We start from the raw sequence: 26,979 nt of genomic DNA, 5'->3' as shown, positions 1-26,979 counted from the left end.
GCATGAACAAGTGCAAAAAGTGAAACCATGTACAAGACTGAAACCCCCTACCATTGCAAGTCTGCTACCCCCACCACGACCTCCGCCCATCCTCCTTTACCTTCCTTCCCTGTTTGCCGTGTCCTTTGTGCTGGGGGTGGGAAGCGCTGTGTGGGAAAATATCGAGAGCTGCATGGGGCAAGTTTGCATGGGCCACCCAGCCATGGAGTTTTTCAACCTCTTTTTGGACTGCATCACAGGGCCATGCATTGGACTCATGCCATGGTGCACATAATGCAGCAGAACTCGATACTCTTGCAGCCATTAGTGATATAGCTGTTCAGACAGTTCTTTCTGCTGAGCTCTGTCCTCCTCCCTTAGCTGCTGTTCCTGTTCCAGGAATTGTGAAACAAGTGCATGGTCTCATTCTGAAACCCTGTCCTCAAGATATGCAAGAAGCCTGAGCCTTTCCTCTTGGCGCTCAGCATACTTTTCCTCTAGCCTAAGTCCCTCTGTCTTTGATACTGGACCTACTTGTTGTCCCTGTTTAGAACTTCAACCATAAGTTCATCACAGAAATGCTTCCACTTGGAATGGTCCACTTGGAATGGCCCAGGCTTCTGCTGCACTGTGGGCAAGCTGTGGAGGTACTGCAATCACTAGAGGTCGAGGGGCCTGGAACAGGACAAGACACAGATGGTTATTGTCTCACAAAGCTCAGTGCAGGCTTCTGTCCCTTCTGTGGCTGCTGCAGGATCCACAGTGGGCTGTTCCTCAGAGATGCATCAAACAGGTCATCCGAGTATGGCCCCAGGATGTGCTGCTGGTGCTCCTCCTGAAAGCCTCCTCTGGGAACAGTTTCAGCCACAGAGTCACTTTGCTGGCCTCACTCAGCGCTTGCTGCTGGCTCCCATCAGTTGCCATGCTAGATGCTGGGGTCAGCAGGGTGCCATTCCAGATGATCACATCATCATGCACCACCGCTGGCTCTGCTCAGCACAGTGCCCAGAACCCGGTCAAACTCCTCATAAAAAAGGCATGTTGCCCAAGGTGTGATCCCTGGTTTTCCTGTACTCAGTCTTGAGCCACTTAATCTGCTCCCTGCACTGTTCACTGGTTTGGTAAATTTGCAACACTGCCAGCTTCTTCGCTATTTGCTGGTATGTATGGTCATTATTTGTACTCTTACTAAAGACACTGTTTTGCTGGCCCAAGGATTTACTAAAATCTGTCTGCGCTCCTGTGACCATGAAGCAGCGTGCTTTGCAAAAGGCTTCTCCTGGTCAGCAAATACAGAAGGTTCTCTGATGGTGTGTTTGCAGCTCGGTGTTCAGAAGACAGTGGCTAGGTTAAAGGCTGATACCCAGCTGCTACACTAAACTTAGAGGGGTTACTTCCATTTCCCTGCAGTCGATTGGAGATTCTTGGGATAGAAAGGACAAAGGAAGCTGGCCAAGAGGATTGTGGGATACTTTTGGTGGACTCACAGGACCCAAGTCAAGAGGCTACATTTATATTACAAAGCAATAGAGTTGAACCCTGGGTCTTGGCTTGACTTGGATTTGAACCCTTCACCCCTGCAGGCTCCTAGGATCCTAAGTGCAAACCCGAGTCTGTGAGATTTGTGTGTAGATGGACTCAACCTGAGTCTGTGCTTACTTTGCAGTGTAGATGCACCTTAAGTTGCCTGGGCTTTCCATTGGGATCCTAACCAGTCTCTAGCACTACTGCCATCTACTGCCTCTGGCTCTCATTTAAACTTATCTCAGTAGTTTAGCCTAGTGCTTCTGCACCTGTTAAATTACTTACAATTCTTCTTAGAGTCTAATGTTTATCCATGCTGCTTTCTTCAGCAATGGGACACGTGATTGCTAATGGCTTGGTTCTGATTGGCACTGGAACTTCAGAGTGGTTAGACAAAGAGCTGGACAGTGCGATGAAAAAGATGATGCCATTCTCAGAATCGCAACCACTGACTGAGAGGAAGAAGCTCATGTTTCTGCACTAGACACATTTGCCAGTGGGTAAGCGGTTGGTTTTTAGGGAAGAAGAGGTGGAGAGGGTTTTATCATTCAAAATGTGTATAGTGTGATTGCACGTTGCCATTTCTGTTTTCATTTTTATTGTTGTCTTGGCATCTTTCAGTCCTCTTGTGTGACCGTATGCATCACTGTGCTAATTAACAAGTAGTATCATAATAAAAATTATTGTTATGATGCCAGCATACTAAACTTAATTAGTTTTAAGCATTCTGTATTTTAAAACCTACCATTATTCCAGTAATGGACTAAACTATTTTTAAAACTAAAACCACTCAAGAGGCTAAATCTTTGGTTATGCTGAAAATTGAGCATAGCATCCCATGGAGCTGGGGCTGCAGCAGTCTTTTCCTGTTCTTCTTTTTATAGCCCCCCTGCACCACAAGCCCTGTTTCCTCTAAAAAGGAGAGATGATACATAGTTGGAAGCACTCCAAGAAAATTAGGACTTTGGGCATTTGAGCATTTACAGAAATATATTGAGTTTGCATATCCTGTCAAAAATATTGCATGCTATTAGTTTTGATTATTTGCTTCCTGTCAATAAGAAAATATTTTTATGCTAATATTTGATAACAAAGGTTAGAAATGAAATCACTAAAGCTCTGACCCTGCAAGTTCAGTTTGCGTGGCGGGACCTCTGCACCTGTGAGGAACTAAATAAACTTCTGTGAGACTCTCTGCAGGTGTAAGGATCTTTCCATGTGGCTCAACATGCAAGATCAGGGCCAAAAGGTGATTCATTTTCCCTTCTGTTACAGTGCAGTACGAGTAACAAAGAACACCATATACGTGACTGTGTAGAAAGTATGCTGTGAAGACAGTATAACAATCGTGTATATTATAAATTAAGAAAAATTCCTGCAAGCTAGGAAATTGTCACTTCTTGTTCGGTTTTTCACTTACACTTGCTGGAGTAGTATAAGTTTAGAAATATTAGACTGAGACAGTTAAGTCTTGCTGACTCTGTCAATGATTAATATGTTTTCTTCTCTCTAGGTGTCTTCCCATAGCTCGTAATGTGTGGGATCAAATTCTACGGACCATCCAAATGACATGCTAGCGCTCAAATTTGCCCATGCCACTTACTTTTACATGGGATGTCAAACACAGATGCGAGACTCTGTTGCCTGTGTTTATCCTTACTGGACACCTGATATTCCTCTGAGTAGGTATGCAAGAGTTGATCTTCAGATGTCTGTGGATCGTCACCTCTGGTTTGCATAAGTTCAGAAGCTTCTGGTCTGCAATGTGTGATGGTGTTGCAAACCTTCCCTGCTTATTCCTGTAATCGCTGCCTGAGGACAGAAAAGGGAGTGCCAACTAACCACCCTTGGCTTTAAAAATATGTATATAAGAATTAACTTATTTTTTTTTGCATTCCTATTGACCCACTGGTCAGCTGTTTTTAACTTAGATTTTGTCTGAATGAGTCATTGATGATGATTAATTTATAGCACTCAAAAATGTCACAGATGACATATGAAGACATGGGGTGACATCCTGGCCCTAATAAAGTCAATGGCAAAACTCCCATTGACTTCAGTTGGGCCAGTTTTGTATCCATTGTCTTTACTCAAAAGAACTTACAGCTAAGCTGCAAGACTTTACAAGAAGGAAGCAGAACTGGGAGAGGAAAATGCAGCCGTGGGACACAGTTTTAATTTGGACTGCCAACGTGTTGTTCTGAAATAAGAACTGGAATTTTCCTAAAAAGAGTTGTGCAACAAGGAAGTCTAGTTAAGTCTGCTTGCTGCCTAACTTAATAACTAAGTGTGCATGCTGACCCAGCTGTCTCAGGAAGAGGGCTGCTCTGCTGCACCCATCTAAAACTTTTAGTGCTTCATGAAATGCTGCAGGATGACCCAGTTTGGTCTTCTGGAATTAATGCAAGGTAATCTAAATATGTTGACATATCAGTTACTTATGAAACATGCGTCAGAACATGTTTTGGGTTTTTTTAAACAAAAAATTCAAATCTTGAAAGGCAAAAAAGGGCAACTAACATTAAACTCATGAAAGGATTTTAACTTTGAATTACAAAAGAAATGTAGAGCTGAGTGCAGAGATAAATTTATAAGTGGATATACAGGTTGACACACTGAGGTAGATGTACAAGCCATCCATATGCAACCAGCTCCTGCCCTGACACTATAAGCTGTATGAATACAACCTTGTGACCAGCATACTGTATCCCTTTCTCCAAAACAAACTTACTTTGTTACCGCGGCAATGCAGAAAGAAAGACAAAGTGCTATGGATATGATTTAATTAGGCCACAACTTTATTCACTTTACATATCTAGGAGTACATTGTTTAGGCCATTGTTAATTGTTTCTGCCTATTTGGGAGGGTAGCTGTCAGCCTTCTCTGTTCCCAGCCTATTGCTGGGACCCTACTAGCTTCCCCTCATATGAGGGTTAAGAGGAGTTGGAAAAAAGGGGGTGTTGTCTCCCTGCTATTCCAGACCTGAGGAGCCCCAAGTACCCCTTACTCAGCTTCCTGAGCTGTGCCTTCCCTTAGGTCCACTTCCAACTCCTGCAATAGTATGTACAGTTATTTGTAATCTACCCGGTATGCATCATGCTATTTTCTCTTTTCCCACTACCAGGCTTTAGCTATAAACCGGTCAGATGCATGGTCTGTCCATACCATAGCACACATAAATGAAATGAAAGCAGACCTGAAGAATGGGTTGACATTTATGATGCAAACTGAAAACAACTGGAAGGTAAATTTCCTTAGCAGTTCCTCTGATGTGACTGACTGTGGGTTTTTTCCTCCTTCAACTAAATACTAGTGATTCCTCCTTATGTAGCTACTTTTAGTCAGATCTGTTTCCTAATGAAATTCGTAGGCTTTCACAAATAATAGGAAGCTACTGCTTCAAGATGGAATCTCCATTCATGTCACTTCGGAAGCAACAGGCAGAAAATGTAACAACAGTTCCGTATTTCAGAAATCCACCCTGGGTATTATTCATCCAAAAATTCCCCTCAGTGTTTATAGCTGAGATTAGTGACATACAATTAAAACAAAACAAAAAAGCCTCAAACTCATTCTCCAAACTTTCTGTTTTAATGATCTAAATAAAGACTTTTAAAACAAGTGGGTGAAATACTGGCCCCATTGAAGTAAATGAAAGTTTTGCCATTGACTACAGTGTATCCAAGATTTCACCCAAAATTCTATTCATTTCTCAGTTTACCATATTTTACTTTGAAATATTGAGGTAAATTCTGTAGGCATCTTTAACTAGCATGTGCTCTTACATAAAAAAATATTTCACAATTCATAAGCACAACAGAGTTGTTAGATATTTTGGATATGTCTATGCTGCAATGTAAGCCCATGGTTAGTGGGGCTTTAGTGAGGTGACCCATGCTACGGAGCCCTGGGCTTGAGCATCTACATTATATTTTAACCCTAGGGCTCTGGCTTCCACACAGTAGTGTGCAGACCTGAGTCAAAGTAACCATATCCAGAGTCCCTAATGATGCCCCTCCCTACCCCCGAAATGTGGCCACCCTAGCCCTAGTGCCATGGTGCACTGTGGGGAAAACTTTACTGCCACCCCCCCCCCCCCACGCTACCAGGAAGCAGCTCATTTTACAAAAAGCTTCATCAGTTCGCTCTCCGTTGCAAACCCAGGAAGCTCTCTGATAGTGTGCTTGCAGATCAGTGATCCGAAGATAATGGGTTAATGCTCACGTGAGCTGTTGTCGTTTGCAAAGAGGGAGTGGTGGCTTCCATTTTCAATAGAGTGAATTGCAGATTGTTGGGATAGAGAGGACTAAGGAAGTTGTCCCATGAAATTATGGGATACTTCCGGCTTACTCTTGGGACCTGAGTGAAGCGGAGCTGTGTCTACACTGTGAAGCAATAGTGCTCGGACCCTGCGTACTGGCTTAACTCGAGTTTGGATCCTCCAATCCTGCAGGGTCCTGGGGCCCTGGGTCTGAGCACTGGATTAGTGCAATTGCAGTGTAGATGCAAGGGTTGTTAGGCTTCAGCCCTGGCTCAAGCACGGGCTTGACATATCCAAGGGGATGTGGCTAGTGTTGGTAGATAAAACATTTTACATGCCACTTGTGATTTGGATCTTGAGCAATATATATGTGCATACAATGCTTTTATCTGCTGTGGCTAAGGGCCCTTTGCTCTGATACGCAGGCAATAAAGTGAAATAGCTTTCTACTAAGCCTAAAATCAGCAATTTAAGAATAAATTGAGGGACTTGACAAAACTACTTCACGAAAAGATTAGTGAACATAGAATGAATTGCAGGGAGAAACAATCAAAGTAAGATTATAAAAGACCTCAACTTATATTTGCTTTTGGGGTGGGGAGAATGTTAAAAGATTGACTGCAAAGGAAAGGAAAATGGTGCTTGTGCCCTTTTCTGTTCGTGTTCTTATATCATATCCATCTGAGTATGGTCCCATAATGCACTAAACCCATAGTTCTCAACCAGGGGTACGTGTTCTCAACCAGAGGTCTTTCAGGGGATACATCAGCTCATCTAGATGTTTGCCTGGATTTACAACAGGCTACATAAAAAGCACTAACGAAGTCAGTACAAACTAAAATTTCATACAGGCAATGACTTGTTTAAACTGCTCTATATACTATACCGGGGTCGGCAACCTGTGGCATGCATGCATTTTAATGGCATGCTGCTGCCTGCCGGGGCAGCAGCAGCATGCCATTAAAAATCCTGCCCTGCCCTGCCCGGCCTGGCCTGGCCCACTCTTCTCCATCCCCCGCCCCCTCCCGCGGGGGCAGGGGGCAAGGGGCAGGGTGCAGAAGCTTGGTCCTGCCAGCTCCCCTGCCTCTTCCTGCAGTGTGCTGGGTTCCTGCCCCTCCTCCTCCTCTCTGTCCCGTCCCTCCATGCTGGCCAATCAGGTGATGGCCCTTGCGAGGGGTGGGGGAGGAGCTGGGTCAGCATGCTCGCTGCTCCTAGCAGAGGCAGAGAAGAAGTGGGGGCAGGGCCTTGGAGAAGGGGGGTGGAAGCGGGGCATACCCCCTCTAGCCCCCTGCCATGAGCACCCCACGACCCCAGCCCACACCCCCAGCCCTCTGTCCTGACCCCCCCATACACACATACCCAGGCCCCCCACACCCCATGCACCCCCCACATCCTGACTCTTGCACCCCCCACATCTCCACCCCCACATCCCCCTCCCCACCAAACGGGAGCTCCTGCACCCTTCCCACATTCCCACCTGCACACCTCCCACCAAATGGGAGCTGCCCAGGTAAGCACTCCACACCCAAACCTCCTGCCCCAACCCTGAGCCCCCTCCCTCATTCTAGCTCCTGGCCAGACCCTACACCCCAACCCCCAGCCTGCTTCTTCACCCCCAGCCCTGCACTTAGTGCACTCCCACCCTCAGCTCAGTGCAGAGAGAGAGGAAGAGAATGGGCCAGAACCAGGGAGAAGGTAGGTACGCACTGTATGTGGGCAGGGCCAGGACCCCAGACCGGCAGCAGGCTGAGTGGGTCCAGCAGTCAGGATCCCGGTTGGCAGGAGCCGGCAGATGGAACCTCTGAGCGGCAGCGGGCTGAGCCGCTCAGCCCAATGCCGGTCTGAGGTCCCGGCCTCCAGCCCCGCTCAGCCCGCTGCTGGTCTGGGGTTCTGGCTGCCGGACCCTTGCCAGCTGGGGTCCCAGCCACAGGCCCCGCTCAGCCCGCTGCTGGCCTAGATGAACAGAACCCCAGACCAGCAGTGGGCTGAGCGGGCCGGCAGCATAAGATCAACATTTTAATTTAATTTTAAATGAAGTGTCTTAAACATTTTGAAAACCTTGTTTATTTTGCATATGACAATAGTTTAGTTATATAATATATAGACTTTTATAGGGAGAGAGATCTTCTAAAAAACATTAAAATGTATTACTGGCATGTGAAACCTTAAAGAGAATAAATGAAGACTCGGCACACCACTTCTGAAAGGTTGCCAACCCCTGTACTATACCATACACTGAAATGTAAGTACAATATTTATATTCCAATTGATTTTATAATGATATAGTAAATATGAGAAAGTAAGCATTTTTTCAATAATAGCGTGCTGTGACACTTTTAGATTTTTATGCCTGATTTTGTAAGCAAGTAGATTTTAAGTGAAGTGAAACTTGGGGGTATGCAAGACCAATCAGACTTCTGAAAGGGGTACAGTAGTCTGAAAGGTTGAGAACCACTGCACTAAACAACATGACCAGCATCTGTCATGTGGGTTTTTTCCTTCTTTCTTTCTTTCTCCTCCAGCAGAAAATTGTGTGTAGATTGGAACAGCAGGTGGTGAAGTTTGTGGTGGTTCTTACAACCCACAGGAGTTTGCTCCAAGAAAGGTCTGTCTGCTGTAGGAATGAGCTTTATCCTTGCAATTGACAGTTCCTCTATACTCAGAGAGCAGAGTTGTATCAAGAAGGCCTAAAGAGTTTTGGGGTTGTTTTCTGCTTGTTTTTAAAAATTAGAAATCTTCAATATCAAGATTAGTATTATTGATGGAGAGCTTTCTGAGCATTTCCTCAAGGTTCAGGCATATCATATTTCAGAGAGATTTGTTTTTCCCCTTTGCTGATCAACTTTGAGGACTACAGCAACAAAACAAACAAAAACACGGCACCAGAACTAACAAACAAAATTGTAATGAGCTGTAAATAGAAAATTTGGGTGAAATTTTCAAAAGCACCTGAGTGACTTAGGCCTCAAAGTCCTAGGTCACTTTTAAAAACAGAGCTTAGGTGCCTAAGTCACTAAGATGCTTTAGAAAATATTACCCTTTGTCCAAATAAACCAAAGTGGAAATCCAAAATTTAGATCCTGAAAGCCCTCTCTCAGCTGCTGCCTAACCTTGTAGATACCTAAAGTCCCATGGTGCCTAAGTTTCTGCAGTAACGTCCCCATGGAACCTACATTTCTATCGTTGGGCATATTCACGGCCCACTGTGTTCTGATGCCTGGGCATTTAGCTCACACCTAAGTGCCAGGAGGATCCTCAGACTAGGGTTGCCCTACCTATCTCACCTGCAGGGCCCAATTCAGCAGGCTTGCTCAGAGCATGCCTACTGGATTGGGCCTTGCATAAAATGCAGCCTGTGCGGGGAGGTGCTGCCACCCTCTTACAGCCTTTATCCCAGTGGTGAGAGCATTCACCAAGGATCTAGGAGACCTTGGTTGAAATCCGCACTTTCCCTGATATGGAGCAGGAATTTGGACCCAGATCTGCCACCTCCCAGGAATGGGCCCTAACTGCTCGCTATGGGATATTCTGGGGTAGATCTCTCTGTCTCTCCTGTTGAAGCTGTTCCACTTTATATAAATAATTACTCGTTAGAACATAGGTCTTCCACATCCCAGGTGAGTGCCCTAACCACTGCGCTATACAGTCATTCTCACTCTTTCTCTGGCCCAATGACTTTAATTATTTGTAAAAAGTAGAACAGCTTTTTGCAAGAAAGGACATAGGCACCGAATTCCCGGAGAGGGTTCATGCTTGTGATTCCCAAGCTGAAGGAGGCACCTTCCACTGGTCTGGATTTAGGTGCCTAAATCCCTTTGAGGGGTGCACTTAGGCCACACCCCTCCCTTAGGCATTTCTTATAGGTTAGCCTATGCAGCACTAAGAAGCTTCATTTTATTCATAGGGAAGGGACCCCATAATCTTATTTGCATGACATTTGGAACCAGTTACTGTATAGGCCAAACTTTCTAATGTCACTTTTATGTCTAACATTTAACAACCTGTGTCAGTAGAGTCTTTGTTGTAGTTTAATATTAAACAAGTTACAATAAACTGCTGGCGTATGTAAACAACATAAAATGCTAACATATGGAGAACTCTCTCACATCTCAGAGGTTTGTACTGAAGTAGTCACCACTAAAATGAGCACTCTGACCCTTTAGAGATAAGGTTAATTTTAACTTCTCCATTGGGCAGGAATAGGCCGTTTTAGAGTCTGTGATTATTGTATTTATTTGAGTTATAGAGAAATTTGAGAATATAGACCTCTCCCATATCTAATCTGGGTATGTTGCACATGGACATTTATTGATGGGATCACCAATATTCTTTTAAAAATTTGCTATTACTGAACTCTAGCAGTCACTTATGGACACTGTATCCTAAAGGTCATTACACAATCCTCCTTTGGTTTTACAGGGTGACTATGAGGCTGCTTTGACAATTTATGACAATCGTGTGAGTATAAACCATTTCTGGTGTAGTGAAAAGGCATTGTTCAAATGAAATGGTATGTACATGCCTCATTTTGTATTTGATGTAAAATAGATAAAGGTGTGATACCATTTTCTGGTTTTATTTTGAAAAGTTTAATTGGCATTTTAGAGTGACTATTCAACTCAACTGGCAAAATCACAAATGAAGTTACAGAGATCATCCTAAACCCATGCCAAAAACCCCTTTATCTCAAACCATCATATTTAATGTTGTTTATACCACATTTTATTTAAATATTTTTAGTGTTTTCCAATTTCATATCCTGTAATCTTTAGTCAGGCTGCTATAGTTGCTATGTAGATGCCTTGGAGGTATGGGGGGAAAGAGATAATCTTTAAAAGTTTAACATTATGTAAAATAGTTTTTGTATAAATATAAACTGTCATGATTAAAATCAGATCTCGTAGATTAATTACCAGTCCAGTTACTAGTTAGGCTTCTTCTTCCTTAGTCATGTCTTTTCTTTTCTAGGTGACTTATTAAAATTTTTTGCTGTCTGAACTTTGGAGGAATCTTTCTAAAATAATCCACAGCAAATTAACCGGGAATCTGTATAACAGGTCTCTTCATGCCTGTTTTGGTGTTAAACTTTACAAAAATATCGTGTCCTACCTAGTGATTGTTGCAAAGTAATAGAGGTAATTATGGTCCATTTTGGGGCGATCAGAGATCGTAGAAAAGGTAGTTTTCACACATACTTTATTTGATTTTATAAATGGAAAAACACCACAGATAAAATAATATGAATATTATTTGTAGATTGCTGTATTTCTGAAAGATGCAATTTGGGTTGTTCTATCTGGAAGAGTAAGAGGATAGAATTAATTTTGTACTGTCAAAGTAAGTTAACTTCCACTTAAATATGGGTAATGCAACATAAGAATACTTTCTGATTATAGATTGCTCCTGCATGCCTGTCAAACGGAAATATGTTAGCTGTGCTAGATAACTGCTCCATGCTGTACCGGCTTCAGTTGGAAGGTAAAAGAACTGTTAGTTTCTGCTTCAGTCTACTCATTCTTCTTAAAAGAGTAAGGTGAAAGGCTCGTCCTCCAAAATGCAACAGGTGAAGAGTTAGGTAAATATACAGAGCGAGTCTGAGCAGTGGGTTATGCTAGAGAAGAAATCTTCAAAGAGATGCTGTTCTTCAGAGGTGAATTTTAAGTATATACTAATGAACATTACCTTTATTTCTCCCTACAGTTTATTATTTTCCTGCAATACAGTATTCCATTCAACCAAATTAATAAAGGTCACATTTTTCTTTTTTTGGCAAGTTTCACTTCCTTTGTCCCCAGAGATCTCATTTTTCAACCTAATGTTAAAAGATCAAATGCATAAGCTATTAAAAAGCCATTAACTTCTCTTTTAGTAAATATCAAGCCAACATTAATGTTTAGTTCTTAATCTTGATATTGATGGAAATAAGGAGTTAATGTAAATATAGTACCAATCATTCCAAAAGTTCCATGGGAATATGTAAACAGCCATCCGTCTTTTCTTTAACTTTCTAACACAAAGATGAAGCGAGAGTTCCAGAAAAAAAATGCTCACCTCCTAAGTTGTTGTCACAGATCCAGTCAAGCACTTCTTTTTGGTCATTCAGGGTACATCGACACAGGGATAAAAAACCCAAGGCTGGCTCGGGACAGCTGACTTAGGCTTGGGCCCCAGGCTGAAAACTGCTGTGTAGATAATTGAGCTCTGGGACCCAGCGAGGGTGAAGGGTAGACATGTATATGTGTAGACCTGTGTATGTGTAGACATATCCTCAATAGACTGCTGTCAGGGGAATTCCTCTGGATTCCTGTGTGTTTTTAAGCTTCCCTGGGTCTCAATAGGCTGCAGTAGTGTTTCCTCCCTTGGTGTGTGTGGCACATATCCTGGTGCTGATTCTCAGTCTGTTATCCTTTCATGGAAATAGAGCTCATCAGCTCACCTGCCTTACTATAGGGTTACCAAATTTCAGGTTGGCCAAAAGAAGATACTGCTGGGGGGGGGCGGGGAAGGGGATATAGTTAAGGGTGCTGGAGGGGCGATCACTGGAGATACAGGGCAGTGTCACTCCCTGTCATGGTGACTGGCGCAAGCCCAGGACCCAGTGACTGACAACCATCAGTCAGCAGTTTCTGCAGGACCCCCTGCCCGGGGCTGGGAGCCGGGACCTGGGTGGGCAGGATCCAGAATCTGTGCCTGCAGGGGAATGGACCAATCAGCTGTGGATACATGGGAGGGACCAATCTGGAAGCGAACCAATCAGGGCGCTTTCTGAGCTGCAATATCTGCTCTACAAAAATCCCAGATATTTCCTGTTATTTGAAAAATCTGCCCGGACAGAGGACACAGTCTCAAAATAGAGACAATGTCCAGAATAACCTGGACATATGGTAACCCTATGCCTTAGGTCCCTAGGACCAGTGCTGACGCCATCCCCCTCCCTCTCCCCCTCCAGCAACCTACACACACCCAGTCCCAGAATCCCACCAAAGTTAAGAGCCCTCTGGCTTACAGTTTAATTCTCTCAGGGTAGGGGCATATGATGGTTGTAAAGCATGTAACACATACAGACCTTTGCATAGTTTACTAACACATTAAGAGTCTTTGTTTAATAGCATGAGAAATACACAGATCTGCTCATAGTAAACGCTACTTGCCCTTCTCTGCCCCATCAGGCTTCGGGGTTGCTGCTCCTCATGGAGTCTTTCAGCCCAGCTTGCCTCCTGTGTGTCTCACAGCAAGCATCCCCTATTTATATGCCACCTTTCCAACACCTGGTTTTCTTTGTTCTGATTTTTGGCAAATTTCCAGTGCTCCAATCTCCCCCACACCCAAGGAGGAAATATCTTTTCCCAGCTTGTGCAAACTATCTGGGCATGTCTATTGCCTGCTCAAAGCACCTCAGTTAACATTAATTATTTCCCATTGTCCTGGGTCTGGGGAAGACATAACACAACTCTGCCCACTCATGGTGGATACACATACAAAGGTTTTCCTTGATACAGCAATTTCATGGTACAGCTTCATAATATCAACCAGCATTCATAAGAGACAGACTGTCCCCACATCATCATAGTTGTAAATAATTTTCACAGAGCTTTCACAGGTAGTCATGGTGCACTCATCTGCAGTCTGCTTTAGTAATAATATGCCCCACACAGATCCAGAATAATGATTTTGGGCATTATCTTCCCTCATCTGTGTTCAGGAGGACGTCATTTATCCCATTGGCGGATTAGCCCCTGGGCCAGCGGGGCCTGTGCCCGGGAGCCCTGGCCAATTGTGGGGCCCCTGGAAAAATGGGCGCTGCCATGACGCACTCTGCCTGCCCGGCACTCCTGCTGGGGAGCGGGATCGGGGCGCAGGGGCTTGCCCTGCTCCCCCTGCCTGCCTGGCATTCCTGCCTGGCCCCTGCATCCCGACCCTGCTCCCCAGCCAGAATGCCGGGCAGGTAAAGCGGGTCAAGCCTCTGCACCCTGACCCAGCTCCCTACAGGAGCGCTGGGGATGGGAGCAGGGGGACTGCAGGCAGAAGGGGTGGGGAGGGGCCCCCACTTGCTCTGGCCCAGGGCCCTACAAACCCATAATCCGCCTCTGATTTATCCTATTATTAGGTCTGATCCCTATCTAATGGGATCCAGGATATCAGTGACAGATGGTATATTTGGAGATGATCAATAAAGAGATTTGACACAGGTCCAGAGGTGGTTCCTTAAACTAGTAATCAAATCTTATGATGCTGAATTAAACTGGGAGTATATGCCAAAAGGTATGGTTTTGCATGTGGAGTGTTTATTTGAAATCATGTATATTACTCCTAGGTGTAAAGGTGGGAGACAGATGGAATGAAGTTATCCCTCTTGCAAAGAAGCACACCAAAGATCATGTTTGGCTTTTCAATGATGTCCACATTCTCATGTCTTTGCTAAGGGTCAAAGACCACAAAACCACCAATGAGCTCTTAACAACTTTTCATGAACTTGCCAAGTAAGCAGGTGAATTAAAATATTTTTTATCACAAGGCATATTAGTATAATAATTAATTTCTACCAGTTTGCTAAGTACCATAATTTATTGTTCTTTGTTTTAGGATGTCCTAACCAGAATTGTGGTTTCAGCAGGGTAGTGTTTCTGACGTTAAGATTAGAAAATCTTATTACTTTTGATTTTAAGTGTATCTAAACTGGGCATTTAATGTATAGATTGGGTATTTAATCTTGTCAGATAGCAACATCATTGTCTGAGCATCGTAGGTACTGTGAGTTTGAGTGCTTGTGGCACCTTACCCTGTAGACATTTTTTTCCCTTACAGTGGGTGTACTTTAGAGATGTGACTGTTCATTTCAGAACAGTGGAATTTTTCTTCTACAGCATTAAGAAAACTTAACAAAATAAGCCAACTACCTGTAAAGGCCCTTTTTGCCCTAATGCCCCAATTTTAATCAGTGTTCATTATGAGAGATCTATAAAATGTCTATAAGCATACAATGAATTACTGTAACTCCTCACTTAACGTTGTAGTTATGTTCCTGAAAAATGCAGCTTTAAGTGAAACGATGTTAAGCGAATCCAATTTCCCAATAAGAATTAATGTAAATGGGGGGGTTAGGTTCCAGGGAAATTTTTTTCACCAGACAAAAGACTATATATATATATATACACACACACACACACACACAGTGTAAGTTTTAAACAATTTAATACTGGTCCACAGCGATGATGATTGTGAAGCTTGGTTGAGGTGGTGAAGTCAGAGCGTGGCATATTTCCCAGGGAATGCCTTACTGCTAAATGATAAACTTGCAATTGGCTGAGCCCTAAAGGGTTAACTCATTGTTATTAATGTAGTCTCACTCTCTACAAGGCAGCACGAATGGAGGAAGGGGAGACAGCATGGCAGACAGAGAAACACTCTGTGTGTGTGTGTGTGTGTGTGTGTGTGTGTGTGTGTGTGTGTGTGTGTGTGTGTGAGAGAGAGAGAGATGCGCATTGCCTCTTCAAGTATGTTGACCCCACTCTTAAGTACACTGCCTTGTTCAGTAGATCAGCAAGCTGAGACCACAGCTGCTGCCAGGAAGCTTCCCCCGTCCTGAGCCCTGTCCCTGTCATGTGTCCCCCCTGCTCTATGGAAGGTGGGGTAAGCAGGGTGCAGGAGCAGGAGGGAGGGGGACACCCTGACATTAGCCCCCTTCTTCCCCTCCTCCTCCTCCCCACCCCCCCCCGCACAGCAAGCAGGAGGCTCAGGGAGCAGCTCCAAGGCAGAGGGCAGGAGCAGCACATGGCAGTATGGGGAGGGACAGCTGAACTGCCAGCAGCTGATAGCCTGCTGGGCAGCTGCCACACAGGGAACTTAGGGGAGCGGGGAGCTGATAGGGGGCTTCCGGTCGTGGTAGCATGGGTTCCAAGCGCCCACCAGCTAGCTGCAACAGGCTGCTCTTCCTGCAAGCAGTGGACAAAGCAGGCGGCTGCCAAACCACGTTATAAGGGAGCATTGCGCAATTTTAAACGAGCATGTTCCCTCATAGATCAGCAATGTATCAACGAAACAATGTTAACTGGGACAACTTTAAGTGAGGAGTTACTGTTTCATTTTAACATGATATTGAGCTGAAAGCGCTGTGGAAATAATTTTGGCACAATTTGGTTCATCTATACAAATTTGAATATTTTGGTATTTCAGCAAAATAGAATGTTTGTCACATCCTTGTTTATGTCTAAAATATAAATTTCTTCCTCTTATTTTTATATTAACCATCATGACAGGAGGTATAAGAATGGCATTCCACTCTTACATTTTTCCTGCTTTTGTTTTATGTACACAACTTTTCTGTGCGTGAAACTGATTTCCCTTCTTTCTTCAGAGTACAGTCTGAGTCAGTCATTGCTTTCTCTTTCTGACCCTTAAGGGCTATATGTAAAGGAACATCCTGAAATAGGCTGGGAAAGAGGCAGCTACCTACAATGATAACTTTTTTCACTTACAGAAGAAAGGGCCTGTGATTTGTCTGTCAGTTTTCAGAAGAGTAATGATCATCATATTTTGCTAAAACAAATCTTAATTAAAAATAGTGTATACATAGCATTAGAAAGATGACAGCAGTGGCATTTAAACCCAAACAAAATAGGGCAGCAAGGTTACTGTGGTAATGCTTTATGTTAAGTTTCCATTTATAAATGGTGTGTAAAGGTGTGATATGAGTGATAGATGTTAGACACGAGTAGTATGTGTTAAAGATGGTTATAAGTACAACAGAAGGTGTGCTAGATCAGGGGTTCTCAACCATTTTCTTTCTGAGGCCCCCCCACCAACATGCAATAAAAACTCCACAGCCCACCAGTGCCACAACAATTGCTTTTCTGCATACAAAAGCCATGGCTGGCGTTAGGGGATAACAAGCAGGGCAGTTGTCTGAGGCCCCATGCCACAGGGGCCCCCACAAAGCTACATTGCTCAGGCTTCAGCTTCAGCCCTGGGTGGTAGGGCTTTGGGCCTCAGGCTTCAGCCTCAGGTAGTGGGGCTTTGGTTTTCTGCTCTGAGCCCCAGTAAGTCTAATTCTGGCCCTGCTTGGTGGACCCCCTGAAACCTGCTCGCAGCCCCCTAGGGGGCCCTGGACCCCTGGTTGAGAACCACTGTGCTAGATGATTATAAGCCATGGTTACAAGCAATATGTTGGTCTCTTGGACTCTCTCTAACAATCTTCTAAGAGACTGACACCTATTAACCAATTAGCAATTTTTAGAAACTATTTATAAATGGAATCTTAATATCAAGTGTGATGGGTATTGTTTTGCACAAAAGAGCAGAACAGCACTGGTGCATATGCAAATGACCCACTTAAGCTTTGAGAGATCAAGAAGAAAATGTGAGAAATGTAAAGCTACCAAACAGTAATATCTGGTTTGCTTGCTATTATCAGATGGTGACAGCCTTTTTTTTCTTCTAGATACCAAGTATATGTGCTATAGAATTTAAACGTTGGTAGATGGAAAATTTGTAGAATATTTAATGAATTTATACTTAGTATTGCCAACCTCTGCACAGTGCTTTCATCTGCTTGTCTACACCTACCTTTACATCTTCATTGTAACATTGTTGTAACTGCTCTGCATTATAATAGTTGTTTGAAGCATTATAAAACGTAATTTTACTATATTTACTTTAGAAAACAAACATTGATATGAATATGCATATTTGAAAAACTAAATATAAAATTAAACTTCATTTTTACTAAGCCAAAATGTGGGTAATAGGACTGTTTACTCACATCAAGAATATAAAAATTACGTTACCTATATTAGAAATTATTTGTTTGTTTAAAGAATAGCCATACAATTCTAATCCTCCAGCCCTTTATTTTTGTTATTTTTATTTTTCTACCCTATACATTTTGAGGCTGAAAGTTAAAATAAAAAAACAACAACAAACAAATCCATATAATAGTGTACTCTGGTGGGTATCACACTTATGTTTTCATGAACTGAAGGACTGATTCCTCTTATTGGAATATTTAGCTGCACTAGTCTTTTCAGATTAACTGAAGAAACTAAATTCAGTGTCCCGTATTTGTGGTTTCCTTGTGAGAGATGAGGGTTGTGAAACGTATAAATACAGAAAGATTTTTTTGTGTGGGCACCAAACACCATAATTCTGTAAATAGCCATTTAAAAAAAAATAAGTCTGCATCTTAAACTCAGCTATAAATCATGTTTTTATAGCCTCTTAATTAGAAAACCTTAAACTGGGAGAGATTTTCAAAAGTGCTTAACTTTAACTTCAATGGAAGTAACGGGAACTACACTATTGACTCCAACAGGAGAGTAGATTTAGGCCAAAGCTGATCACTTCTGAAGATCCCATCTTGAAGAACAATTTAGTTATTTATATTGCTGTTGTTGTCCTCCAGGTTTGATGATTAGCATGAAATGTCTTAGGGCTAGTCTACACTGGCAATGTTAAAGCACTGCCGTGGCAGCGCTTTAACGTGGCTTGTGTAGTCGCAGCTCTCCCAGCGCTCAAAAAACCCCACCTCCATGAGGGGCACGGCTCCCAGCGCTGGGGCACTCTCTACACTGGCGCTTTACAGGGGTGTTTTTTTACACCCCTGAGCAAGAAAGTTGCAGTGCGGTAAAGTGCCAGTGTAGACAAGCCCTTAGAAACAGGCCATTGTTGGGAAGTAGGCACATATACTCATTGCTTGCTTTTTCAAAGATTGTTATAGTTGTGGGATGAGTTGGAAGTTTTAGATATATCTGTAAATACTATGCTTGCAGTTGTACATCGGATATTCACTTTTATCCTTGTGACATTGCATAAACGTAGTGTTCCACTTTATTATCATTTGTATTTGTATTAGCATAGCCCTAGTCCTGTACCAGGACCCTGTTGTGCTAGATGCTGTACAGACACAGAACAAAAAGACAGTCCCTGGCCCAAACAGCTTACATTCCAATTAGTTTAGGAGTGCTAACAGTCAGCTATTTTTTCAAACTCCTCAGCTGAATACAGTAATGTAAGTTCAGCACTCTATTTCCATTGTGTTTCTGTCTATCTAGTTATAAAGATTTATAACTGTGATATAATAATACAGCCAGAGCTAAGAAAGTGCTTTAATTTATAGCAGCTATGTGTACTAAATTATAAAGAAAAATCTATATTCCAAAAACAGAATTTAAATTTGTTTGTTTGTGTTGTATACTGAGAAATGATGACAAACTGGATTCATAATCTGTTGTACTGGGGCATTAACCTGCTGACTCTATTCCTCTTTCTTAGGTGGATCACTGTGCAAAAAACCAAAATTCTCTACTGTAGATGTATAATGGGATGGGTGAAAATTGTTTGAGCTGGTGGAAATAATAGCTGCCTTTCATTCAGATAAACAAAAGAAGCAGTTAAGCTCCTTTTGAAGTAAGATAGCTGAAAAACAATAGTAGCCACCACCCAAAACATAGGCTACATGCAAGGCCAGGAGCTGAGCTATGTGGGTATGGGGGTTTTGATGGAGAGGGCTCTCTGTCTGTGTTGTGTGTGTGTGAGAGAGAAAGAGACAGGCAGCTAGAGAAGGCAACACAAATCCAAAGACATCCAAAGCATCACTTGTAGTGTGACCTGAAATTTGAGAGAGCTATTGGGTAGAGTGTTGGCTGAAAAAAGAGGCTTGGAATATTGAGCAATGCCTCCTGTTTTATGTTTGTTTCCTACTGCGTTTGGGGAAACAGGGCTTTCTGTACATTCTTGTTAATAAACAGGTTTCTCTCAAAGAAATACCTGACTTTATTATCAGTTTCTCCTCCTAATAGAAACAACCTGCAGGGCTCCAATGATTGGCTAACTACTCAGGTTGAATGGGGGTAACAATACTATGGAATGGATGTCTTCACTTTTCTAATTAAAATATGCGAGATTTCAGGATTTTTTAAAGTTACAGCAAATAAGGATTTGTTTAGCAAAATGAACCTAATGTGTGTTAGGTTTTGTTCCTGTATCACTATTCCTTTAACTCAATGGAACTAAGGCCTGGTCTACACTGGGGGGGGGAATCGATCTAAGTTACGCAACTTCAGCTATGTGAATAACGTAGCTGAAGTCGACGTACTTAGATCTACTCACCGCGGTGTCACTACTCAGGATCTACTCACTGCTGCCGCTCCCCCGTCGACTCTGCCTGCGCCTCTTGTGGTGGTGGAGTACAGGAGTTGACCGGAGAGCACTCAGGGGTTGATTTATTGCGTCTAGACTAGATGCGATAAATCCACCTCCGGTGGATCGATCGCTACCCGCCAATGTGGCGGGTAGCATAGACATACCCTAAGTTGCTCCAACAGGAGGTGACAGAACAGCACGAAAAGGAGTACAAGTGCTGCAGTCTGACCTTCTGCTCATTGGCAGTTAACTTCTTTCCTGTTCTGCAGAGCACCCGGTGAAGACCATGAGCTCGGTCTGGCTCCGAAATTGGGGTTGCCGCTTTGCCAGGCTTTGGTAGAGTTTGACAATGGAAATTATGACAAGACAGTAGAATTACTTTATCCAGTTCGCTACAAACTCCTGCAGATAGGAGGCAGCAATGCTCAGGTAAGGGGATTGAATGTTATTTTATTAAATTGCATTTGGGTAGGGCTTGTTTGTCTTTGAGAAGCATCTGTTAGGCTTTCATGTTACTACTAATATTCAAATGTACAAATAAGAAGTACTATGTCTCAGCTGCTTAATACTGTATGTAAAAGAAATTCTCTCCTGGATAGTTTTAACCAATCAGAATCTAAGCAATTATCACTTGCAGCATTTATTACCAAATATTAACTTATTTCATTTGTGACTCATATTTTCAGAGAGATGTTTTCAGCCAGCTATTTATTCATGCTGCTTTAAATTGTAAATCAAAAGCCTATCAAAAACTGGCTAGATAAGTAGCACTTGCTAAAAATCAGAACTTCTGGATTCCATGATATGCATTAAATAGAAATACAATTTATGAAAGCACAAATTTCAATTGTTTTTAAACATTGTAAATTACAAGTAAAATGATATGCAAGCAAGTACATACAAAGCTGCATAATTTTAGATTTAATCTTAGGTCACAATTTACAGCAATTAACAAATATTTAGTTTGTTCAGCTACACAAACTTGGCTGGTTGATTTCACCAATTTATTAGTAGTCTACAAGTTTAGCTATAAAAGACTTTCTCTTTCAGTATGGAACCATTGTATTTACATATGGAGCAATATACTTAATAGATTACAAAATAAAACGTATACGAGTAGCTGAATACTATAATGATGCCACATGCAGTTTATTTGGGATCTAACTTACTCTGGTGCCATATTTCAGCTCTCCATTGTGCCAGTCTTGTGTTAGTAGAAATCACAAGAGTTGCTAACACGAGCAGACTCACGTGCCCATACTGAGGCCCATTCAAGTTATTGGAGGAGTCTACCTGTGTAGGGCAGCTGAAAGAATTGAAGCTTAAGATCACATTCTCTTACACTAGAGTGGCTCCACTGACTTCACTGTGGTTAGTCCTGATTAACACAAATGTAAATGAGTGGAGAATCAGACCCCTAGCTTCAAAGTAATGAAAATCATTCCAACCTCCCAGATATGAAGGGATCCTTGCTCATTTTATTCACTTTCCTATTAGATCTCTCTGTCAGAAAACTTAACAATCAAAATTAGACAAAATAGAAATAACTGGGGAAGGAACATTAGAAGTGATGTGAGCAGGTAGTCTATGTATGAGACATCTTATTTCAAATGTTTGTTATGGTTAAGAATTGTGAGGTGAGATATCAGAACAGGAGTGGATGGTTAGTGGTAGACAGTGAGCTGGAATAAGGGAGCTTTTAGGATCTTGAAGGGAGGAGAGTAAGATTATTTTCTCACAAAGTTCTTGTGCTGTGTCATTTTCAGAGCCATGTGGCTGTGAAAGTAGGGAAAATTAGTTGGAGGGTTAGAAATGGGAGAGGGAACATCACTCTCTTATTAGTCTATGTGGTAGACTGTGTTGTGGTATTTGTGGTCAAGGCATACAATATAGGCATTTAAAAACATAGCTGTGCTGTTTTCGATACTGATTTTCATTTTCAACTCTTTTAAATGCCAGGGACTGAAACATGAGCATCTACCAGTCTTTTTGCTGCAGCAAGTTTTTTATTTTCAGACCACACATGACTACTAAATCAGGAAACAGAAAAGCCTGCTTGCTATAGTTTTGAGCGCTGTATTTATGGCCTCTTTTTTCACTTCCCCCCTCCCTTACCTCCTTCAGATGCCTCCTGGCAGAACGTGATGGGTTGAGACCAAATTCACCATTGACTGAGCGATTTATTTGGAAAGCATCAGCTGTTCATGCGATGGGATGAATCTTAAATCTGTTATTCCAGTGGAAATAATAATTAGCACTATAATGAGTCTCTTTCTGTGGCATTAAAAGACTCAAAATAGGGAAAATCCTGCATCAGCAGCCACAACAGATCTTCTAAATATCTGAGCTTTGGGAAGCTTTTTTTGGTGATTCAGCATCATTGCTTGAGCTTCTGGCACACCTCTGATTCTTGGAAGATTGTAGCCTTGCTGTGCCTAGCAGGGCGATAGTAGCAAATAAAATAGATATCAATCATTTGTTTAAAAGCATGCTGAGCCTTTGCTTTTCAGGAGAACGCATCAGTCTTATGCTTATCAGGTTGCAGGATAACACTTATTGCAAGGTTGTGAACTGCCAAAGTAGGCAGTGGTGTTGCTATTCAATTACATGAATACTAGATTGGGATGGATAGAGCTTTTATATGAACAGCCCAATAACCACAGCAGGCTCTGGCCCCACAGAACCACTGCTGCAAATAGGGGCAGGATGTGGGAGCCCTGTGCCTCCACGAAGCTCCACTCCATATCGTCTCCTCATGCATGCGGTGGTGGGGGAGGAGATTGGGGTTTTGAACTAATGAATCAGGTGACAGTCTTCTATGGAGTGGCACTAGCCACATGGTGTGCTCCAATCCTGGAATTGCAATAGAGGCCTGGGGGAAGGTAGGAGAGCACTTCTGGGGGGGAAGGGATAGCTCAGTGGTTTGAGTATTGGCCAGCTAAAGCCAGGGTTGTGAATTCAATCCTTGAGGGGGCCATTTAGGGATCTGGGGGGTTGGGAATTGGCCCTGCTTTGAGCAGGGGTTTGGACTAGATGAACCTCCTGAGGTCCCTTCCAACCCTGATATTCTATGATTCTATACATCGCTCATACACAGCAATATCCCACATACACTATCCAATATGCAGCCCAGATCCTTGGGCCCACCTGCTGGCTCTAGGTTCCCCAAAGGCATAATTCTGAATTGTTGACTATTCAAGATCATGCCTGTATGACTTTATTTTGCAAGTCAACAATTTCACAGTTTAGAATGAACTTTTTACTGATTGAATTTAAGATCTTTATTAAATATGCAATAATAAAAACAATGTGATTTTTATCCTAAATGCTTACCTTGTTTATATGTAATGTGATTTATATATAATTAATACTACCTATGGTCCTTCATTCAATTCAGTGATATGATCATTTTTTTCTGAACTCACCCATTAACAAGGAAGTGACTAAAGGTATGAAACTGCAGTTTATGAATATTTTACATATTCAATGTGGATCTCTTCAGCAGAATTCTGGGATGAGTCAAGCTATTCTGTGCACCAAACGTGTGAGAGAAAGCCATACTGTTTGAATTTAAAATGTATGGTATCAAGTTCAGCAAAAATATTCATATTCACCCACCCATCCAAAAAAAAAATCCCACAAAAAACAAAATCCCATTTTGGGAACTCATTTTCAGAGGTGGAATTGGCACCAGAAACTTCTGTTAAACTAGTGTTAGGCATGTATGTGGCCAGACTGCAGAAGACTGTCATTTACACTTATCTTTCCCTACGCCCACGCAATCCTTTATTCCTTGAATGAGTCTGCACTGATTTTTCTTGTATTAAAAATGTTCTGGATACATGGTGTCTTTGCTCAGATCTGTTTTGTTGGAATGAACTGTAACCACAGTAAAATTTAAGATTTTTTTTTTTTTTATGCTGAAGAATCCCAAAGTGCTGTGCGAACTGTCTACACACAACACCGATGATATAAAGCCATAGCTGAGTTAGGGAGAACACAAGCATGCTAAACAGTAGGGGAGGGAGGAGGGTGTTATATTTACTAACACGATACAGATAAGTGAAAACAATGCATGCAAAATCTCATTGATTTTATGAAGTTTAAACACCAAACACATTCACACACATTTAACAGTCTTTTAGTCTGCTACTACACATGTGAATTGACTTGACTTCCAACTGTGAGTTTGTCAGTTTTCAGCCGAGCCTACAGTTTTGATCAGAGCTGGCATCAGCATCACAGAGGGAACTTGTCCGAGGACACAGGGCCAAACTGTACCCCCTTTTATAAAAAGTGTCAACTTTAATATCTGTGCAGCGCAGACAGTGATGTGATCATTTTTTGATTGTTACCAAGGTTACATACATAGAGCAAACTGCATGGTACTACCTTTATCACAGAAGGATAGAGAATTAAGGAGATTTTGATGTTGCAACACTTAGGGGTGGGCAAACTTTTTGGCCCGAGGGCCACCTTGGGGTTTCAAAACTGCATGGAGGGCCGGGTAGGGAAGGCTGTGCCTCCCCAAACAGCCTGGCCCCTGCCCCATCCACCTCCTCCCACTTCCTGCCCCCTGCCTGCCCCCCTCAAAACCCCCAACCCATCCAAACCCCCCTGCTCCTTGTCCCCTGACTACCCCCTCCCAGGACCTAACCGCTCCCGGGATCCCACTCCCTATCCAACCCCCGCCCCGTCCCCTGACTGCCCTGACCCCTATCCACAACCCCGCCCCCTGACAGGCCCCCCCATGACTCCCACCCCCATCCAACCTTCCCCGTTCCCCATCCCCTGACTACCCCCCCCGAACCCTTGACCCATCCAACCGCCCCCTCCTCCCCATCCCCTGGCTGCCCCCCTTCCTGCCCCTTATCTACCCTCCTGTCCCGCTCCCCGCCCCCTTACCATGCCTCTCAGATCAGCAGGACTGGCTTATTGGAAAGCCTGGGAGGTGGGAGGGCGCAAGCCGTGCTACCTGCGTGGCTGTGTGGGAGGGGGGACAGCAGGGGAGGGGCCGGGGGCTAGCCACCCTGGCCGGGCAGGACGGGCCATAGTTTGCCCACCTCTGACTTAGGTGCTGCTGTCCAAATGAATTCACAGCCCCAAGTTAGGCAGATTCCCCATCCAGGGTGCCTCAAAAGAGGGATTCACAGAAACTAGCATGCTGAGCAGCACGGACTAAACCCTGCCCCACAAAAGGGATTAGTCTCAGTCAGAGGGAAGCAGCTTGCTCAGCTTGGTATTCACAGCTGTGAACCCCTTCCTGGCAGTAGGCACCTAAACCAGGTCAGTCCTTCTTGCGAAATAAATAACCAACAAGGAGGAGGCAGCAGTTCTGGTAAGCACTTGTACAGGCTGTAGAAGACCCAGGTTCTAATCCCCATTCTGCCTGATTCAGAGCAGGGACTTGAACCCAAGTTTCCCAGCTTTGTGGAAAAAGCCCTAAGCACAGGACTATTGGATATTGTATTTAAAGTGTTCCTCAGTCACTCCTTCTCAATCTGTGTGTATCTGGTTTCTGGCTCAATCAGTGATTTGGATAGATATGCCGCTGGTTGCCAACAATCCTCATGCTTCTGTAAAATCACTGCACCTAATCCAGACTCTGAAGCATCTGCTGAAATTTTAACAGGCCTTTCTGGTGCATAGAACTTCAACACTGGCTCTTATATCCTCTCTCTGCCTGCACAGCCCTTGATAGCCTGCTGTGCAGCCCCGCAGCTTATAGGGATCTTAGGTTGCAAATATCCATTTTTGGCTTTTTTCCCCCTCTTAAACTAGTCAAGCTACTATTGTGCTCCCCCCATATATGCAAAAGCCTCTGTGGCTGCTGCTCCATGCGTTTCTCTGGTGCCACCCTTTGTCTTTGCTTTCAGTTGCAAACACAGGAGTTAACTTCAACATGACTGCTGTTTCCTTCTCATTCAACACTTCTAACACCGTGTAACGATCTTGAGGTTCAACTAACAAACCAGTAAATGAGACAGGAATAAAACTTTAATAAAACACACTGAAGAGTGTCTGTGGTTAAATGCTGCACCCAGCCATGTGGTGTTCCCAACTCCTGCCGCCATGGGACAGCTCCAAATTCAGGTACTCACAACACAGGCCAGAAGCCACTTGGGCTGCCTCTGAGCATGCCTAGGGGAAGCAGGGAATGGGAGGAAGTGGGAATAAGGGTATGTGCAAAGCCACTGGCCTGCAGGGACTGAGGTGTGGAAGGAGAGAGAGCGGGCCTTGGGTTTGAGGGAGTTGCAGAGAGCTCCTCAAATAGAGGGTGATGGGAGGGGGCACGTGGGGAGCTTCTGTGAAGGAAAGTAGACATGCAGGGGGAGGGCCTAATTTGTGCCATGAAGTCAGTTTACAGAAGCTAGGAAGTGTTCGACTCCCCGCCCCCCAAATATCATTTAAAATTGCAGCCACCCTGTACTCCACCAGCCAACTCAAAACGCCGGTCATTGGTGCACTTGAGCCACTGGTTACAGCAAGCAGGCCGGTAGGGTGGTCGCCTACTCTGAGCTGGCCCTGCGCTGTTGCGGGCAAAGTTACAGCGGGAAATGTCCCCAAAGGAAGAAGAAGAGGGGAGCACAGCCTGTCAAAGAGCACTGCCGCACTGGCAGCCAGCGGCGGGATCCCCCACCCAGACACAGCTGGGGCCTCCCAATTACTACAGCCAAGGAGCCCGGAAAACCCCCCCCCCTCCCCCCCCGGCACAGCCGACACCTCCCCCCACCCAATCTCCCCATTGCACCCCCCAGGGCAGCCCGCCGCGCATTTTATGTGGCGCCTAAATTCCTCCCTTCCCTGATCTGGGGCTCAGGGCCGGGGCCGCCGAGCTGCGGACGGGGTCTCTGCCTTGGCCCGGCTGGTGGGGTCATCGCATCGGGGCCCCCCGCAGGCGCTGACCGGGCCGCAGGGGCAGGCGCAGGGATCGTTGCTCGGCCAGCCCCGAGTGGGGTGCGGCGGGGCTCCCCGCCTCAGGACTGGGAACCCGGGGGCGCCCCCCCGGGGCTCTGCCGCAGCCGCCAATCGCGCCCCCGCCGGCGCCCTTACGAGCCGCCCATGCCTGGCCCCACCG

General features: G+C 44.0%; 1 protein-coding gene across 3 annotated transcripts in view; it reads left to right on the top strand.

The window, feature by feature from the left end:
* LOC140906111 (tetratricopeptide repeat protein 38) overlaps positions 1–23,188 on the top strand; it is a 30,594-nt gene extending 7,406 nt beyond the window's left edge. The window contains exons 2-9 of one of the 3 annotated variants that reach the window (XM_078851476.1): positions 3,017–3,189; positions 4,629–4,748; positions 8,291–8,370; positions 10,185–10,221; positions 11,162–11,243; positions 14,080–14,245; positions 20,171–20,330; positions 22,026–23,188. In XM_078851476.1, the coding sequence (XP_078707602.1) occupies positions 10,213–10,221; positions 11,162–11,243; positions 14,080–14,245; positions 20,171–20,330; positions 22,026–22,046 (438 nt within the window). In that variant the 5' untranslated portion in view covers positions 3,017–3,189; positions 4,629–4,748; positions 8,291–8,370; positions 10,185–10,212 and the 3' untranslated portion in view covers positions 22,047–23,188. Of the gene's footprint in view, positions 1–3,016; positions 3,190–4,628; positions 4,749–7,785; positions 8,008–8,290; positions 8,371–10,184; positions 10,224–10,733; positions 10,901–11,161; positions 11,244–14,079; positions 14,246–20,170; positions 20,331–22,025 lie in introns of those variants that run through there. The other 2 variants (XM_073329633.2, XM_073329627.2) reach the window with 2 other exon arrangements.
* The last annotated feature ends 3,791 nt before the right edge of the window (positions 23,189–26,979 follow it).

Source organism: Lepidochelys kempii, chromosome 1 (genome assembly GCF_965140285.1).
Source record: "Lepidochelys kempii isolate rLepKem1 chromosome 1, rLepKem1.hap1, whole genome shotgun sequence".
Taxonomy (NCBI): domain Eukaryota; kingdom Metazoa; phylum Chordata; order Testudines; family Cheloniidae; genus Lepidochelys; species Lepidochelys kempii.
Note: the sequence above shows the minus strand (reverse complement) of the source record. Positions and strands in the feature narration are given on the sequence as shown.